The 18,287-nt window shown below is 36.3% G+C and overlaps 1 protein-coding gene across 22 annotated transcripts in view; it reads left to right on the top strand.

The window, feature by feature from the left end:
* The window catches only part of NRXN3 (neurexin 3), a 1,486,572-nt gene extending 1,472,699 nt beyond the window's left edge, over nt 1-13,873 (top strand). For 8 of the 22 annotated variants that reach the window (XM_079126730.1, XM_079126729.1, XM_079126722.1 and 5 more), the window contains one exon: nt 12,902-13,873. In XM_079126730.1, the coding sequence (XP_078982856.1) occupies nt 12,902-13,203 (302 nt within the window). In that variant the 3' untranslated portion in view covers nt 13,204-13,873. Of the gene's footprint in view, nt 1-4,392; nt 5,079-12,277 lie in introns of all 22 variants that reach the window. The other 14 variants (XM_079126719.1, XM_079126738.1, XM_079126737.1 and 11 more) reach the window with 3 other exon arrangements.
* The last annotated feature ends 4,414 nt before the right edge of the window (nt 13,874-18,287 follow it).

The raw sequence follows: 18,287 nt of genomic DNA, 5'->3' as shown, positions 1-18,287 counted from the left end.
TATCTCTCCTTCCTGCCTATGTGACTAGGCCCAGTTCTGCATAAAGTGAGAAGCATGGGCAGGGGGAGAGCCAAAGCAGTTAGGTAAAGGCCCAGGGGGCATTAATTAGCAGCTCCTTGCTTGCAGTCCTTGATAAGGGCAGGTAGTCCTTGATAATCAATGGGCTCTGGAGATCCTTGACATTCCTTTCTCCCAGGGGCAGTCTCCAACTTCCAGAGGCAGATGGCTTTCTTGGCCTTCATTTTGTGGCCTTCATTTCCTAGATTTGACCTGATCCCCTATTTCTACACTAACTGCCTGTCCCCAATTCTGGCTTCATGAGGACAGATAATACATGAACTTATTAGTTGTGGCACATTTTGTTCAGTGATTAAAAAATATATTTTTATGCCAGGCATGGTGGCCCACATCTACAATTCTAGCAACTCAGAAGGCTGATGCAGGAAGATTGCCAAATTCAAAACTAGTCTCAGCAACTTAATGAGACCCTGACTCAAAATTAAATAAATAAAGGCCTGGAAATGGGACTCAGTGGTTAAGCATCTCTGGGTTCAATACCTGGTACCATAAATATATTATTTAGAAATAAATACCATGTATAGAGCAAGCTCCTTCACTCCTCTGAGCATCGCTGTGTCTGTGACAAGGAAGCTTTGAGAAGTCAAGATATGGGCAGGGCTCATTTTGAATGGCAGATGACAGCCATTCTCATAGTCCAGGTGTCCATATCCACGGGAGTTAAGATTTCTCCCCAAAACTAAGTTGAGGTTCAGAACTAAGTCATTGGTTCTCTCAGGACAATTCCTCCCTTTGCCCCATGGATACACAAAATTTCATCCAATGGAAATATTTTTGTATAGTTCATAAGAAGGATAAATAAGGAGGATTTCCTTGTATATTTGATGCCAAAGTCTTAAAACTCCTCATTACATATTTGTTCTCCCGAATCCTTTCTCAGCCCTCCTGTAACATTTTAAGCTTTTCTCCAGTGTTGCACTCATCTTGAGATGGGACCCTCTTCCCTCCTGTCTCTGATATTTTCCCTGAGAAATTTAAAATCCATAATGTAATGCACAGAAATGCATTTTGGACTTCCTCTGGGACCTCACCTGTACACACTGAGGTCAATGTGTCCTCTAACAGGCAAGACCCAGCAGGGTGGATTTTGCAACTTAGGCTACTTGACTTGACAATTTCTTTGGGCTTCACAGAGTCAACCTCTAGCAGAGCAGAAATTTCTTTAAAACAAGTAACCATAATGAATTCTGACCAGTGTAAATTCATCTGACTGTATTTGTTCTTAAAATCTTGATTTTACATTTAGATGGGGCTATTAGGACATGGTGGGATAAAAATGGTTGCATCAAAATATGCTGTTTCAAAGCAAATTATTGGATTATTTGTCTTCAATGGTGAATATAAACCTAATACTTTCTTAACACTTACAAGATGCTCATATTGATAATAAAAAACCAAGAGTAGATAGCTAATGAAAGATGAAATGGAGCTATAGTAATGCAATTTTTATCTTACATTAGACACCAAAGAATCTTTGTACTTGTGAACTAAATTTTGGCTTGTATTATAAAAATGTGTGTACACTATATCCACGATGTGTTGGCTTTATTTGAAACTATGGCTTCCATGGGTTTAAAAAATACATATATGATTTTATTTGTAAAGTGATACCCCTAAATTTTAGCATGTTCAATTGCTTAAACTAGTGATTTCCAGAATGTAAATAGTATTCTACTTGTAAGAGATTTAAAACAGGCAATTTTGAAATGGGTAAATTACTCAGTCAAAACTGTAGGGGACCCAAATTGCTGATATATCTTCCTCAAAACACCTCTCATTATCTAAGAGGAGAATGCATTGGAAATACCTTATTCTTGAAGTCTCACACTTAGATCAGTTACGCTTCCTGCTTTCAAAAGTTGCCTATGAAACAAAAAGCAATTCATGTGAATGCATCAAAACTAACTTTGTTCTTTAGAAGTCATTGGATGCCTTAAGAGACCATCCAAGCATTTAGAGGACCTTCTCATATAATAAAATTCAATGTTAAAAGTATAATTATTTTAAAAAATCAACTAAATGGCAACAAGGGTTTTTCTTTTCTTATATTATTGGAATTTTTTTTTTTTTTTCTTTTAAAACTTTCCAGCTGCCCTTTGTGAAGTTCCCAGAATAACAATTAACATTATTAAACCAGAGACTAAAAATCTTGGTACGGACTGACCCATGGGGACACATTACTACAATTATTTTTAAATAAAACAATAAAAGGGGCGTCTCACAGGGGGGAAAAGTTGGACTCATCTTCAAATTTTATTCTGTTTGTCAAAGTCACCCAAAAGAGTTTTTAGGAGTGGCTGGAATTGGCTGTCAGAACCAAGTACTCTCAAGTGTCTTGCCTTTGTGGTTTGCCTACCCGGGTTTCCCAGTCCTTGGTTGAACATTGATGTTCTTACAGGGATAAAATATTGAATAAAACTCTACTGATCTCTTCCAGTAGAGGTGAAGGCCATTTTTCAAAACTCCTTCCCCATGTACCTTCTACAGTATCTTCCTCTCACTTCACATACACACTCTGCACAAACATACTCTTTTCTTCTTACCTCAATGTACAGTGGATGGGACATTTTGTCTCTCAAATTCTCTAGAAGACTGGCACAATTTTTCACACCATACTTCAATAAACCATATTTGTTTCATGATTATCCTCTGGTTTATACATACTGATCTGTTCTCTTTTTGAGTGAAGTTTCAACTCTATTACTACAAAAAAAATTGATTATTCATTCATTTATCAGACATATTTTAACAGCCTATTGTCATGGGGGGTGTTCTGTCAGTTTAACAAAACTCCATAACACACATACGAATCAATGTTAAGGATTATCCTTCTATGCCTTACAAAATATGCCTTCTAAGGCAATGAATGAATATAAGGTAAGTTTGCTAAAGCATAACTCAGCAACTCAAATATATTTTTACCCTAGTTCCTATCACTACAGGCTCTTTTCCAATCTCTAACACACATGTGCACACACATGCTTATACACAAGCACTTACAAGAACCTCCACGGTCTTTCTTTCCTATTGAAAAGAAGCCTAAGGATGTCCTTCATCCCTACTGGAAAGGCATGAAACAAAACATAGTACCTTCCTCTTGTCCCCAAATTGATTTTGTCTTGCTGACCCTTCCCTACCACTAGCTTGCTGTTCTGTTATTCTATTTTCCCTAAATGCAACTTACTTTAAGCATGTGTTAACTTGATTGACCTTCCTACAGTGAAAGGATAATAGACAATGACCCATTCGTTAGTCTAGCCACTTGCTTCTCTTTAAATGTCTACTTTTGACGTACATCCAGACTGCACGCCCTTTTTATTTTTTTAAAGAAGTGAAACCAAAAGTAAAATGCTTTTTGAAGAAAATGCAAAATTTGTTTTTAATTTTGGCTATCACAAAAAGGGGAATCAATAATTCAGTAAAAACAAAGTAAAAAAATAAATAAATAAAAATAAAAACAACAAAAACAAACGTGTCCCCGACTGTTCTGTCTGTGCCTTTTCCAGCGTGTGCATCTGGTTGTTCATCTCTGAAAATGTGTGAAATACTTTTTTCTTTAAACTTTTTTTTTTTTAATTTTCTCCCTTCTTGTTTGGGAATTAAGTGCTTTTTGTATTATATATATCTATCTATACATATATATATATATATATCAATGTATTTCTTTTTAATTGCTAGTTCCTTATCTTAGATTTGGACTTATCCAAAATTATGAGGAAAAAGTTATGAATTGTTTTCTGCAATTTTTCCCACTCCCTCTTTAAATGTGGAACAACTTCAGCTGCAGAATCCCCACATCCACATCATTCAGATTAGCCAGCCTCATTTCCAATCATGCTGTGCACAATATGGGTGGTGCGGGAAGACAGATGGCATCAGACTAGACCATCTCTGTACAGGGGAGTAATTAGCGACTCAGCACGTGGGCTCCCTAAGAGGCACTGCCTTTCAGTCACCTCTGCTAATCCCTAAACCCCCAGCTCTAGATGGGGCTGTGTGGCTGCCGGTGAAGTTGTTCAACTTGAATGCATAAATCTAGTCTTCTTGTTTTTGCTTTGAACTTTTTGATCATGATTATTAGTACTATTATTTTATGTATTTTGGCTATTTTGAGTAGGAAGAAAAGTTTAACTGTTTCTATGATTTGAAAATCTTATAATGAAACTGTAATGATTTTTTGGAGTAATTGCATGTTGAAGAAGTTGCAGCTTAGGGTGTGTGAGATTGTCAGTGTTAGAGTTCTGTTCTTTATTTCCATAGATGGGCATGTGTAGGCTCATTTGTTTTTGTATATTGCCCATCCCTTCCTTACAGCCAGAAGCTCTAATGCAGCTAGATCACTCCGTGCCGCCCTTACATGGACATGGCGACTCACTTACACATTTACTCCTCTCATCTTCATCTCCTGTGTAGTGCACTCATAGACACGGCCCTCCCCCTCTGCATCCTCCCTTCCCATAATCCCCCTTTCTTTAGCATTGTTAAAATTTATGTGCTGTCATCCATTCCCTTAAATTTAAAAAATTCTAAACTTTGTCAAAAAGACAAAAAAGTTAAAGATATATATCTGAAAACCTATAACGATGCAGAAATTCATTCGAAACCCTGTAGATTCATAGTTTTTTTTTTTAAGGCAAAATGATTTTTTTTAAAAAAAAGAAAATTTTTCAATCATAGCAATCGGAATTATTTTAAATTCAAAATCAATGCCTTCCCAAACCCCTAAAGTAAAAATTTGTTCCAGTGCAGACTTTTTTTTTCTTTTCATGTTATGTGGTGTGGATGTATGTGTTGTTACCTCCCTGTATCATCCTGTTGTAAATTATTATATTTGGAAAATTAGACATTTTGCTCAAAAGTTTTTAAGAAATGACAACAACAACAACAAAAAAAGCAAGTTACAAGAATGTGACAATTCTATTTGTCCAAGAGCATTCTTACACAACTTTCTTTTGTAAATTTTTCTTTCATGCCAAAAAACATGCGGGCAATTTGTTGATGTAAGTTGACTATGAATTAATATGGAATGCTTTTCTTTTTTAATTTGAATTATTTTGCTTATATGGAAATGATTTCTTTCTTTTGCTTTTGTTTTTTTTTTCCCAAAACAACCTCTATTTTTTGTTTTGACTTTTCTTTGTGTTTTTTTTTTGTGAATGCCTTGATGTTATTTGCTCTCCTTCCCCTTAGCTTATTTTGTCTGCAACATTGATTTTATTTTCTACTATATGATTTTGAAAACTATATTAAGTATTTTTATTTCATTTGCATCTATTTGCTTAATTTTCAGTTGTATTTTGCACTGAACTGCTTCTAATAATCAATGTGAATTGCAATCTTAGTAGGAGAGGGTGGATGCATAGTCCTTACCACCCACAGAAAACCAAGTCTGTTTGCAGGGACTTTTTTTTTTTTACCATCAACTTTAAAACCTTGACAGTATTGGTAGTTCCACAGCAGGGAAGTAAAATTGGCTATAGCAGATGGGAGGCCTATACCCCAAGAAAAAAAATGAGTCAAGTTAGCTCCAAGTGTTATCAGTGGTAATTTCATCCTTAATTTAATTCCTTAGAAAACATTCAGGCAAATCAGTCCTTTATTTTATTTTCTTTCAGCAAAGGGAAAATAAGGTACTCTCAAGTGATTATGGTAGTTCAGTTTTACAGGATCATGCTATCCCTATCACCACAGGCTACAAAATCAATTTTTCTGAGAATAAAGACATCAAGAATCCCAGGTGTTTATTTTGAGTATTGTACTGTGATATCAGTGCCTTCTAATGTATAGCTAAAACATCTGGCAAAAATGCATGCACACACACTCTCACACAAAGACACACACATACACACATATAAAGAACACACATCTAAACATATACATATAAAGAACACATAAGCATACCCATTCACAAACATAAACATACATACATATAAGTACATGTAATTACACACTCACACATAAGTACACACACACACACACACGCACACACATACATACACACCAAGAAAAGGCAACTACACACTCTCTGCCTTTCTCCTTTTTTCTATTAATAGATACCATTTTTTTTCCTCAAGGATTTAATAAGGTAAACATTAAAAGGATCAATATTCTATCCAAAATCAAAGAAATTTTCACATCTAAAGTTTTACTTTGAAAATATTTCAGGTAGGTACCACTATTGTGTGTAACTCTAGGGTGAGAATATTCCCTGACGTTCAGGTTATTTGGATCAAGGCTAACACATGTACTTCAGGAAACTGAAGATTGGTAAGAAGCAGTATACAATCTTTTAAAAAGAAGTTACTTGTTTTATTTTTAATTATAGGCATCAGCATTATCTGAAACTGTTATGGAAATACAAAACTAAATGGTGCCTAATACATACATTTCCAACTCAACAGTTTTTGTTTGTTTGTTCTTTTGGCATGCTGGGGATTGAGCCCAGGGCTTTATGCATGTTAGGCAAGTATTCCACCACTGAGCTACATCCCTAGCCACTGCAACTCAGCAGTTTTAATGAATGAACTCTATCTCAGTTTATGTGATTTTCTATTGTTCAACATGTTGAATAGTATTACAGGTTTAAAACAAGGAATTTCCTAAATAGGATATTAATTTGCCTAATTGTATTAAAAGCTTTTGTTTCCGTTGAAAAAGCTATCTAAGGGTCAACATAATAAGTGACCAATCATTTTTTTAAACTATGAGATATTTAAATGATTATAAGTCATCCCTAACACTTTATGTTTAAAAGAATATCCTCAATAATCTATACCCTATGTAATCATCTCTCTACCTTAGCATGAAGCCATTACATAAAAAGTCAGAAGAAACTGATCAATGATTTAGTGTTTATTGGTCAAAACATTAATAAAAGTACCAAGAGTAGAAATCAGAATTTCTGAAGAGCCATAGGTGCTAAAATGTTAACATGTAACGGTTTGAGGTAGGCAATGCTATTATTATTATTCCCATTTTATTTAGTGTTTAAGATACTCAACCAAAGTCATATGCTTAGTAAACAATGGAATTCTGACAGGAAACTGAGTTCAATTGACTTCAAAGGCAAATGAAAACTTCCCTTGACATTCTGTATTTTACATGTATAATTGTATCAAGAGCTGTGGCTTTTCTTTCCTAGGAATATATTAAAAAATGAATTTTGTAGCTGTTCAGAGTCAAACATATTTTGGGCAAACCATTTGTTTGGATTGGGGGAGAAGAGTGATGTTCTACCTAGAAACTCTTATCTTGTTAAAATAAAAGTTAAGCCTTCAGAGACATTTGAGGGTTTTTTGGTGTCTTCTCCTGAAATTTTGACCTTGTTTATCTATGACTTTTTTTTTTTTTTTAAACATTTGAACAGCTAATGTAGTGGGGGAAATAATGATTTCGCTCAATGATAGGTGGTTTTCAAGCACAGAATTAGAATAATGCAAATAACAAAGAAGGTCTTTACCCACATAGATTTAACAGAAATTCAAGGAATTGGAGCCCAGTGTCCTCTTCAGGGTCCCCCTGTTTTGGCCATTTTTTTTTTTTTTTTTTTTTTCAGTTGACTCAACTATCTCTAGAGAAGTAGAGGCTGGAGCTGCATTGGAACTTCATGCTGTTCTTGTTTTTCTTTTTTCTTGTTTGTTTGTTTTTTGTTTTTTTGTTTTTGTTTTTCAGATGACCCACTACATTTACCATCACCCACAACATCTTCACAGTTCAGAAGAGTTCTACTAAATTTTTAATGCACAGTCTTTTTCAATGGCAGAGAGCCCCTTTTGCTAGATATCAGCCCTAGAGGCATGAATTATATATCTATAAATACACTCATAAAGCAAAAAAGCAGGACAGCCTTTGGGGCTAAAATAGACCTTTTATATCCCTAGTGATCTCTCTAGTTTAAAGAAAAGCACAACCATGTCAAAAAAGTGTATATTCCCAATTTTAAAATGCTAACTTTAAGGAATACAGATAGTTTTTATTCCAAACCAAAGGAAACTTCTGAAGGTGATATAGGAAATTAGGATTTTGATGGGTTCTAGGTTTTGTATCCTTCTTCTTATAACCCTTTGTGACTTTAGGTTCATTGGTTATGTGAATCCTTGTCTAAGTAAGGACACATGGCTGATCACTTGTCTCTGGGCAGTGAAAAATAACTATTATCATCTGTACCAATATTTCTGAGTGTAGTCACTTTGTATTACACAAATAAACAAAAATTCATAATCAGCCTCTCACAAAATAAGTCTATGAAGATCTAATAGTGGGAGAAATATATTGCTCACCTCTCTCTCTCAAATGAAATATGACCTTAGAACTCCCTCCCAAGTACAGTTGTCATGAAGACATGGTCCCAGGTCCCCCTTAATATCTGTGGATGCTCAAGACCCTAGTGTAAAACAACATAGTAAGTCAAGTGCAATAATGTGTGTCTGTTGTCCAAGTTACTCATGAGGATGAGGCAGGAGGATCCCTTGAGCCCAGGAGTTCATTGCCAGCCTCTGAGCAATATGGCAAGATACCCCTCCCAATACCCTCTCAAAAAAAAGAAAGAAAGAAAAAGAAAAAAAAATACATTATTTGCATATAACTTATGCACATCTTCCTTATTTTAAATATTCTCTAGGTTACTTTTAATACTTAATACGATGTAAATGCTGTGCAAATAGTAACCACTATTTGCTGTATGCTTTAGGGAATACAGAGGGCTGACTATACTATAATCACCTTAAATCTTAGAGATAGAATTTTATATTAAAATTGATTATACCCTTGTTTCAGACTGTTTTCATGTTTAAAATTATCTAAATTTTTCTACCTGTTACTCTAATTCTCATTTGTAATAATGATCCCTCCTTCCCAGGAAACTTCAATTTAAACTAGAAGCACTCTTCCAATTTCTCGAGATGTCAGGAAAGGAGAGTTATAAATACTTCTCCAAATTTAACTAAAGACCAGCATAATTTGAGCTCCAATTTTCCCAACAGAGGGCATCATTTATCATTTTTTATCACTGATACCAGGATTAATAACAAAATGGCAAAGAAAAGGGAGGATAAAGAGTTCTGACATTGAAACTTGGAATCGTGTACCCATCCTTTTAGATTTAAAATAAAATCACTCTGGGGCTCATCAGCCTTTTAGAATCTCTTTCTAAATTAGCAAGCTTCAGAACCCTCTTTCTTTACCATTGTGAAATTCTTGCTATGTTTCTAAATCCAACAGAGATGCCAGTATTAGTGTTTGAATGAAAAGGCAATAGCAATTCAACTGCAGAGTGAACAGTTTGTAGATTCTGGAAGATTTTAAACAACAAAAACACTGTGAAGCTTAGCTAGAATTGAAAAGAGAGAAAACAAACCAAAAACAAACAACAACAACTACTCAACAGCCAATTTAAGACTCCAGTTGGGTATTACAGATGGTACACTAAAATTGCAAATGAACGCCATTCTGTAATCATGAAGATTGGAATCTCAGTCTCACTTAAAGGGACACTCGTTTCCTACCCCACATTTTGCATTTTTATGTACGTACGTTATTTGTACCAGGTCTTTGCCTCCCAACAGATCAGTTATCCCCTGTCCTTTAATCCCGTTTCCTCTCCGCTTACTCTACTTTGGGGTATATTTTGTCGTGGCCACAAGGAACAAATGACTTTTGGTATTTACATCAGGAAGGAACCCACATGTTCAATTTTTGTTGTAGTTAAACTGGAGTTTTAAAACTCTCATCTCATCCTCTGATGAGAAGTAAAATCATTCCTAAGAAACCACTAGGGAACCTTTGCACAGAGTGTATTGGCCTTCATTTCTCTCTCACTGATGCTCACTGCTCCTCAAACACTGCCCTCCTCCATTTTTCACCTTAAATGTACCACTAGATGCCCCCTACTAGAAGAATAATAAGAAAAAAAGTTTGTTCAGAGTTAGTTTTAGGACTAGCTTACCTTTAGGGAACTGCGCTCCAAATCCCATTTATAAAAACTAGCAAAGATGTATAAATTATGCATCAACCAAGTCGCAAGGTATATGAATTATATATGTTCACAACTTAAAAAATAGGCATGCTAGTCCAGTAAAGCACGTCTTATCTCTGGCAAACCTGAAAAGATCATTTAGCTCAATAATTTCAAACTCGGAGCACTAGAATAGAAGCTTGGGTTTAGCACAGGGACCACAGAACACGTTGAAATTCTCAGAAAGGTCCTTTTATTTTCCCATATGCAATAAAATTATCAAATAGGTCCAGAGATGTCAGTACAACGTTTTGTTGTCCTCTCCTTTCCAAATGACACATATTATATACATGATCATCTCCCTCCCCAGCTCAGTTTCTTTCTGAATAATGCAGAGTTATTGGATAGACAGGAATTAAATGCTTCTAACATGTATGCAAGCAGTTCTCAGGTGCTTAGAAGCATACAAGAGCTTTCTTCTTCGGAGGCCCTTCTCTTAGCACATCTGGAAACCATTCAATTTAGATGCAGTAGTTCTAATTGAGACACAGGAAATATTTAAAGATACAAGGTATGAAAAGCTGAGTGAGAGAGTTCTAATTTGTGAATCAATCTTTATAGGAATAACCCTGGAAGACTATAAGCTCAAAGGTCTGTCCGTTTGGTACGTCCTTTGAATTTGAGTTGGCAGTATCTAGGCAATGCAAATCCTTGTCCGTCTTTGTCACTGGTGAAAGAGGATAACTCAGCAACAGTCATATCTCTTAACAAATGCTCAATATTGGCCATTCCATCACAGTAAGGGTAGTAATTACCCACTGCAGAACACACAAGGGTAAACACACAATAACATTATGCCAATTGACAGCTTAGAGACCAAGCTCAGAAGAAGCCTTCAAGGACAATATCATATTAGTGTCTCTTCCTTCCTAACTGGGAAGGGAAGCATTATGCCATTCCTGGTAGAGAATTTTTAAGCTATAGTTGGAATAAATTTTTCTGGAATATATTCTGCAAAGGGACATGAACTGTGACTTCTAAAGATCCTTCCTCTGCTTAGAAAATAACATTATAAAGAGATGTAAAAGAGGCCTTGATTATTTTACTTGTAGGTAAATAATCTTGGGCTTACAGTTAAGGGAGCAACTTGAAAAACACTTGTGGTGCCCATGATTTGCCAGGCACTGCAATTTAATGAACTGTTCTGAACTTTCTTTCCTGACTTAGTCCACATGTTTATAAGCGCAATATGCTTTTGCCACTCTAGTGAAGAATTGCTAATTTAAAAACTCACTGTGCTAAGTCAACATTTCTGAATCTAATGTCAGTTTCCAGCAAGTCATGGGTATCTAGACTGGGTATTTTTAAAATCTAGCTTCCAGCTCAGCATATATTGCATATAGCATAAAAGCAGTGCATAAACATATATTAGATTAATGCAAGGCAAGTTATTATGTAACAGGGGAATTTCTGGAAAAGCATAGTTCAAATGAGTTTGTTAGATGAAAACATTGAACCTTTTGCAAATCCCTGTCGCTTAGCATACAGCAAATGAGAACTGCAATTAAGAAGTATAGGAATCCCCAGTACCGCCAAAAAAAAAAAAAAAGTATAGGAGTAAAATATTCCCATGTCTTAGGCATGTAATACATTTTGTGTGCTCTTTTTCCTGTAAAAAGAAATGTGAAATAAAAGGTAGTAACTTCAGAAAGTACTACAAACTCTTATATCCCTTGATCGTGGATTCCATCTCAGTAATATGAAGAGTGGGTCATTTCCATCCTCAGGAGAGCAAGTAAGTAGAGACTCAAGAAGGCAAAAAGAAATGCTATATGCACATTCATAAATCCACAAATCAAGCATACAGTATGTATGCACCCCCCCCACACACACACATCCTTTTGATAGTTTGTCAGTATTTGTAACAGTATAATTGAAAGACATCACTGCCTGAGCAGATCCTGGAAACAGTATATTTGAATTCTATCCAAATAATTACTTGAGAGTATCTTTTAACTCTATGACCCCAGTCTAAGGATTTTTGGTTTGGGTAATCAGAGGCAAATAATGGGCTCTAGGTCAACCTAGAATGCTTTAGGCTACAATCACAAAAGATCCCTAATGTGGATCCGGGCCCTCGTATTACAAGTTCAGAGGCATATCCTATGAACTGCTTTCATGGAGAGTGACTGCAGCCTGTGTTTACACGTGTACTAATTCTGTTTTTCTTTTTCTTTTCCCTCCCAGGAGGTGAATTAGTTATCCCTCTTCTTGTAGAAGACCCTTTAGCTACCCCTCCTATTGCTACTCGTGTACCTTCCATTACACTCCCCCCTACCTTCCGCCCCCTCCTCACCATTATTGAGACCACCAAAGATTCCCTGTCCATGACCTCTGAGGCGGGGTTACCTTGCTTGTCGGACCAAGGCAGCGATGGTTGTGATGATGATGGCTTGGTGATATCTGGGTATGGCTCAGGGGAAACCTTTGACTCTAACCTGCCCCCTACTGATGATGAAGATTTTTACACCACCTTCTCCTTGGTAACAGATAAGAGTCTTTCCACTTCAATCTTCGAAGGTGGCTACAAAGCACATGCGCCCAAGTGGGAATCCAAGGACTTTAGACCTAACAAAGTCTCCGAAACTAGTAGGACTACTACCACATCTTTGTCCCCTGAGCTGATCCGCTTCACAGCTTCCTCCTCGTCTGGGATGGTGCCCAAATTGCCAGCTGGCAAAATGAATAACCGTGATCTCAAACCCCAGCCTGATATAGTCTTGCTTCCGTTGCCCACTGCCTATGAGCTAGACAGCACCAAACTGAAGAGCCCACTAATTACTTCCCCCATGTTCCGTAATGTGCCCACAGCAAACCCCACGGAGCCAGGAATCAGACGGGTTCCGGGGGCCTCAGAGGTGATCCGGGAGTCGAGCAGTACAACAGGGATGGTCGTCGGCATTGTGGCTGCTGCCGCCCTCTGCATCTTGATCCTCCTGTACGCCATGTACAAGTACAGGAACAGGGACGAGGGGTCCTATCAAGTGGACGAGACGCGGAACTACATCAGCAACTCGGCCCAGAGCAACGGCACGCTCATGAAGGAGAAGCAACCGAGCTCAAAGAGCGGCCACAAGAAACAGAAGAACAAGGACAAGGAGTATTACGTGTAGACATGGTGACCCCAATGAGACCTGGATTTCAAACAGATTTATTTCTACATCCACATAGGAGTACTTTGACACTTAGATGCGACAGACGTCCGAACTGTTCTGAGATGGGGTATTCCATGACCATGGTGGGGAAAACCATTTTTAAAAGGACACACACCAAGAGGGATCTCTCTGCAGCGATCGGCCGCGGCTGCGAGGGTCAGCCACGGCCGGGAGACAGAAGGTTCTCTCCGCCCTGCTGTATCATAAAGCCCAGCCCAGAGCCCTGCGCTCCGCCCGGGCTGCACCGCGGCCGCGGACTCGCAAGCTCCCTTCTCTCCAGGACCTTTCACGAGAGGTACAAGACTTCATGGCTTACTTGTTCCATAACTCCAAGTGAGTCTGTAATGATGTTTGTGAAGCTTGACTGTAACAATGTTTTGTTTTGTTTTTTTTTTTTTCAGTTTAATTATGTAAAAAACAAAAACAAAAAAAACATTAAAAAAAAAGTTAAAAAACAAAAAACAAAAAACTAAAACAAAACAAAAAACCACCCTTATCTGGTTCTGGCCAGTGTGTGTGTAACTTTTCAAGATCTGAGGGGATAAATGGCTTTTGGGTTTCTGTTTATTTTTTGAGAATGACTGGACATAAGAAGAGGAAAATTTTAAAAATAACTCAGAAAACAAAAGTACGAGAGACTATTGCCATATGAACTCAAAGCTACCATGGTGTTCACTCTACATATCAGGTGTGGTGTCTCTAGAGTATGTTGTTTGTATCCTATAAGATGCTTTGCTGAACACATAGCAAAACCCATGTAATGGATGATAACATTAATTTGAAGAGCTGGTCCCCCAGGATCTAATTCTAGAATTAGCCACCCAAACCCTGAACAGATGGGTCTAGGGCTGGTTTTATCAGAGCTATTGGCTTTACTTAACAATACTGTTCCTGTCTATTAACCCAAATTGTGTTAAAGGGGAAAGACCCACAAACTAAAACAGAACCTTTCCAAGGGAAAGGAAGGGGGGTGGGCTGGACCTGTACTTGATTGACATGCATGCAAATAAAAAAGACAAGATGATACTGAAGTCTGTTGAATAATCAGAACAGACACTATGGGAGTTCAACTTGTGATGGAGCCACCAAAGGTCACATGAGCCAAACATGTCATGACAGAATGCAAATAACATAGTTCTCCCCGCCCCGCCCCCCAACATGGTAATGGTTTCCATAGTGGTTTAATTTTGTAGCCTGACACGGATAACTGTCCTTCCATTTGCTCACTTCTCCCTTCACCCATCTTTTTTAAAAAACAAGTAAATAAATGAATAAAGCTGCTGTGACACACAAAAAAGGAATTTAATAGTATAATATATATATAAATAAATATATATACAGATATATTTATCATGGTATGTTTGATGGGATGACTGACACAGAAATCTGTTAAAGTCTTGAAGTGGAATGAGAATGTTATTTTAAAAGAAAATAACAAAACAACAAAAAAGTAAACCTTAAAATGTGAAGAAAGTGTGAGTTTTAGTTTTGTCACAGTTAACTGTGTCAAAGAGAATTAAAAAAAAATCTTCTCAGATTTTGTTTACATATTTTACTACATTTTTGCTGGTATAATTCCTTAGCCACCTATGTACATACTGCTTGAAGAACTGTTATTTCCTTTCTATTTGTTTATTTTAGTTTGTTTGGTTTATATTCCAGTTGTCTTTTTGTTTTCTTTTTGTAAAGAGGAAACAATGTACAGAAAAATAATAAACTGGTTGTGTGGCCATAGCTATTCAAAAAGCAAGAGACAAAGCAAGATAAACATTCATATGAAACTGGAGTGTGTCCTCTGGAGGGTCAGATATATACAATTTTTTTTTTGTACAGATGAAAACCAATCAGCTGTTTAGATTTAGAAATCTACTCTTGCTGGTCTTTGTAAGTTGCATGAATATTTGACTTTGAAAAAAATATCTGAAAGACATGGGGCGAAAAGCGCAATCTAAACAATGGTAGCCTTTACTAATATGTATGGAAAGAGGTGTTCCTCCTTATCTGATATTTCAATGTGTTAAGAGTTTCTGATTTTTTGTTGTCATTAAAAAGACAGGACTATAAAAAGATATCAAAGCACGATTTTAGAGAACTTAAATGGCCCAGCCTATATGAAGTTGATTATATCTCGATGTCTGTAAAAGATTGCTGTTCTTGGAGTCTTGAGATCTTGTGAACTGATTTCCTACTTTCTTTCTTTACATTTTTTTCTTAAATTTGAGTAAAAACACATTTGTTACATTCCTTTTAGTGTAAGTTTCTATTCGGACAGTTTTATGGGAACATGTGCATTCTGTATGTGAGCTTTTATCATATTTCGTTGTTTTATTAGCAAATCCTAAAGGAATTTATTTTATGATGTTGTGATGTTACTGCTTTTTCTTTTTCCTTTTCCTTTTCATTTTATATTTGCATTTTTGTTCAAGGATATGCTTAGCAATAAAATGTTCTTCCCAAAACCCTGTATGCTGATGTAATTTTATTGTCTTCATATTTGGGAAAAGATCTGACCCTGCAACTAAATCTGTCCTATCTTATCAAAAGTCACAGAAGGTAGGGCTGCTTTCTCATGAGTAAAATGTTCTAATTATGTAAATAAATTACTAATTGCTATATATTCATTACTAATTACTTGTATAAACTTATCCAAAGTGGCATATTATGTGATAAATTATTCTTAACTGTTAACTCAGGCATTATTATTTCGATAGCTTTAAGAGAGTAACCAGGAGGAAAAGCTGTTTTCTGAAAAGGTAAGATGACAGAAGCATTGTATTCTGAAAAAGCTATTTGGCACTATATTTAAAACATTGTTTGGTATCTTGAAGTATTTTCTGTAAGACAGCAAACTGAACAGTATTCTAGAACTGTGTTCATGTAGAATAAAGGACAGAAAGCTTTAAATGTCTTCCTTCCAAGCTTCCCACCATATCATAAAGTTAAAAAAAAAAAAAAAAAAAAAACTGAATCCTAAAACACAACTTAAAGGAGTGTTTGAATTTTAATGGTTTCTTTCCAGAGTTTCTGATTATAAAATCCTTCATACACTTATAGCATGTAATTTTCTCTATCACTAGGTCCCTAAGCATAAACTTACTTTGCCAATTGGGCAATCACTGTTGTTGTCTATGTTTTTCATCATGATCTTGAAAAACAGGCTTACCTCAAAGCTGTCCTCTATCCATGTTAGTTACCAGTTTTCAAACAGAATTGTAAGCAGAAGTTTAACCCTTCCCATTCAGAGGCTTATTAACTATCTTGGGAATGGAAAAAAATATCAGGCTTAGTGATGTCATATTATACAAAGTTCCTTTTTTGGTTCTTATTTCAGATAATTAAAGTATAAGAATAATGTATCAATGCCTATGAGATGGCAGGTAATGTATAGTTTTGATCTATGTAGTCTGTTCAATCCTTGAGTGGTTAATAGTATTCATTTTAAAGATGAGGAAACAAGGACACAAAGAGCTGAAGGACAACTTGGCTAATACATTTCTCGTCATGTGAAAAGTCAGGTCTCTCTAATGTGGAAGTCAATGGAATGTTGCAGAAAAGGTGTGGACACCTTTCTGGGTGGCACCAGCTAGGCTGCTAAGGACATCGGGTAAATATCACAGTGTCTCTGAGATTTGGCATTCTCTTGAAAGAGAGAAAGGGCAAAAAAAAAAAAAAAAAGGAAGGAAAGAAAGAAGAGTTGTAACCCAATGATAGACTTACAAGGTAGTTTTGGGATCCAGGTAGGTCTGAAACAATGTAAGTTTCTTTAATCAACTGTTGACACAGAGTAGGAACTTAACAATGTGGTTTTTTACTTTAAGCTTTGTTCTTTCCAATATAATGGCTTCTATCAAAAATTAGAAATTTCACATTAAGTTCTACCACCAAAAGAGGATTTATTTAGCACTTGTCAAGAAATGTAACCAAATTAAATCCAAGGTCTATCAGCTTTGATTTGGATTTGACAAAACCAGGCTTTCTCCAGGCATGTGCTTTGATTGCAAGTCCAAGTACAACTAACAAACATACAGCATTGACATTTGGTAGCATGTCTATCTAAGAGCACATTTTAAGCAAGTGGCTAGAAGCTGGGGTAAATTAAGTAAGCCATTTTTGAGAAAAATGTTAAACTTTTTGGAGAAATTTCCAGATGATAGACAACAGAACTGATTCCATCAAGACTAGGACTGAGCAGCATTTGCTTGGATACATTGGTCAAAGTACACCAACAGGAATCACCTTTCATTGTCTTTCCATGAGGAAGTATTAAAATTATACCATCCCTTTCCAGGGTGTTTAAATTTGGCCATGGGTTTTGAAATAGAAAGGGTTAGTTTACATTTTGGTTCTAAATCCTTGGCTTATCTTCTGTTGAGGATGGTATAAAGTGACTCTAGCATCTTCTATGATGTTGTAAAGATATTCTCTAACTCTTAGAGCTATTGCATGATTAGACCCTAATATGGATCTAAGTGCTGAGCACAGTGCCTGGATCAAAGCCTTGAAATGATGATAACTAATATTATCTTTTTAATCATCTTTTATCATCTTAGTATAAATAAAAACCAAAATTCCTCCCAAAGTCAGGAAAGATAAATATTACAGATCTGCCAATTATTCACCCAAAATCATAATTGTTTTTTCTCCTACTGTTCAGGTAACATCTGTTTATTGTCTCTTTGAGCTCTTGAGTCTTCCACCAGAAATCTGCACATCCCTGTAAAATTCTTTACTTCAACCAACTCCTTGGGTATAGGGTTCAAAAGAAAGGTTCAACTGGTAATCTATGCTCTGCCTCAAAGCAGTCTTCTCTCTCTCCCAAATGAGAGAACCATCATTATCTTACACGCCTTTTCAAATTCCATACTAGCTCTCCTCCCATAAACTACCTAAATTTCATTATTTAGTATATAATTCAACAGTCATTTTTAAGCACTCATTCTTTTGATAATACAACAAACATTAACTGAACGTTTATGTGCCAGCTGATCTACTGTTGCCTATCCTTACTTTGTTTCAGCAAAGGTAGAAAATGGTTATTAGGA

The sequence above is a fragment of the Sciurus vulgaris genome (genome assembly GCF_902686455.1).
Source record: "Sciurus vulgaris genome assembly, chromosome: 2".
Lineage (NCBI taxonomy): Eukaryota > Metazoa > Chordata > Mammalia > Rodentia > Sciuridae > Sciurus > Sciurus vulgaris.
This window is presented reverse-complemented; position numbering and strand designations above follow the sequence as displayed.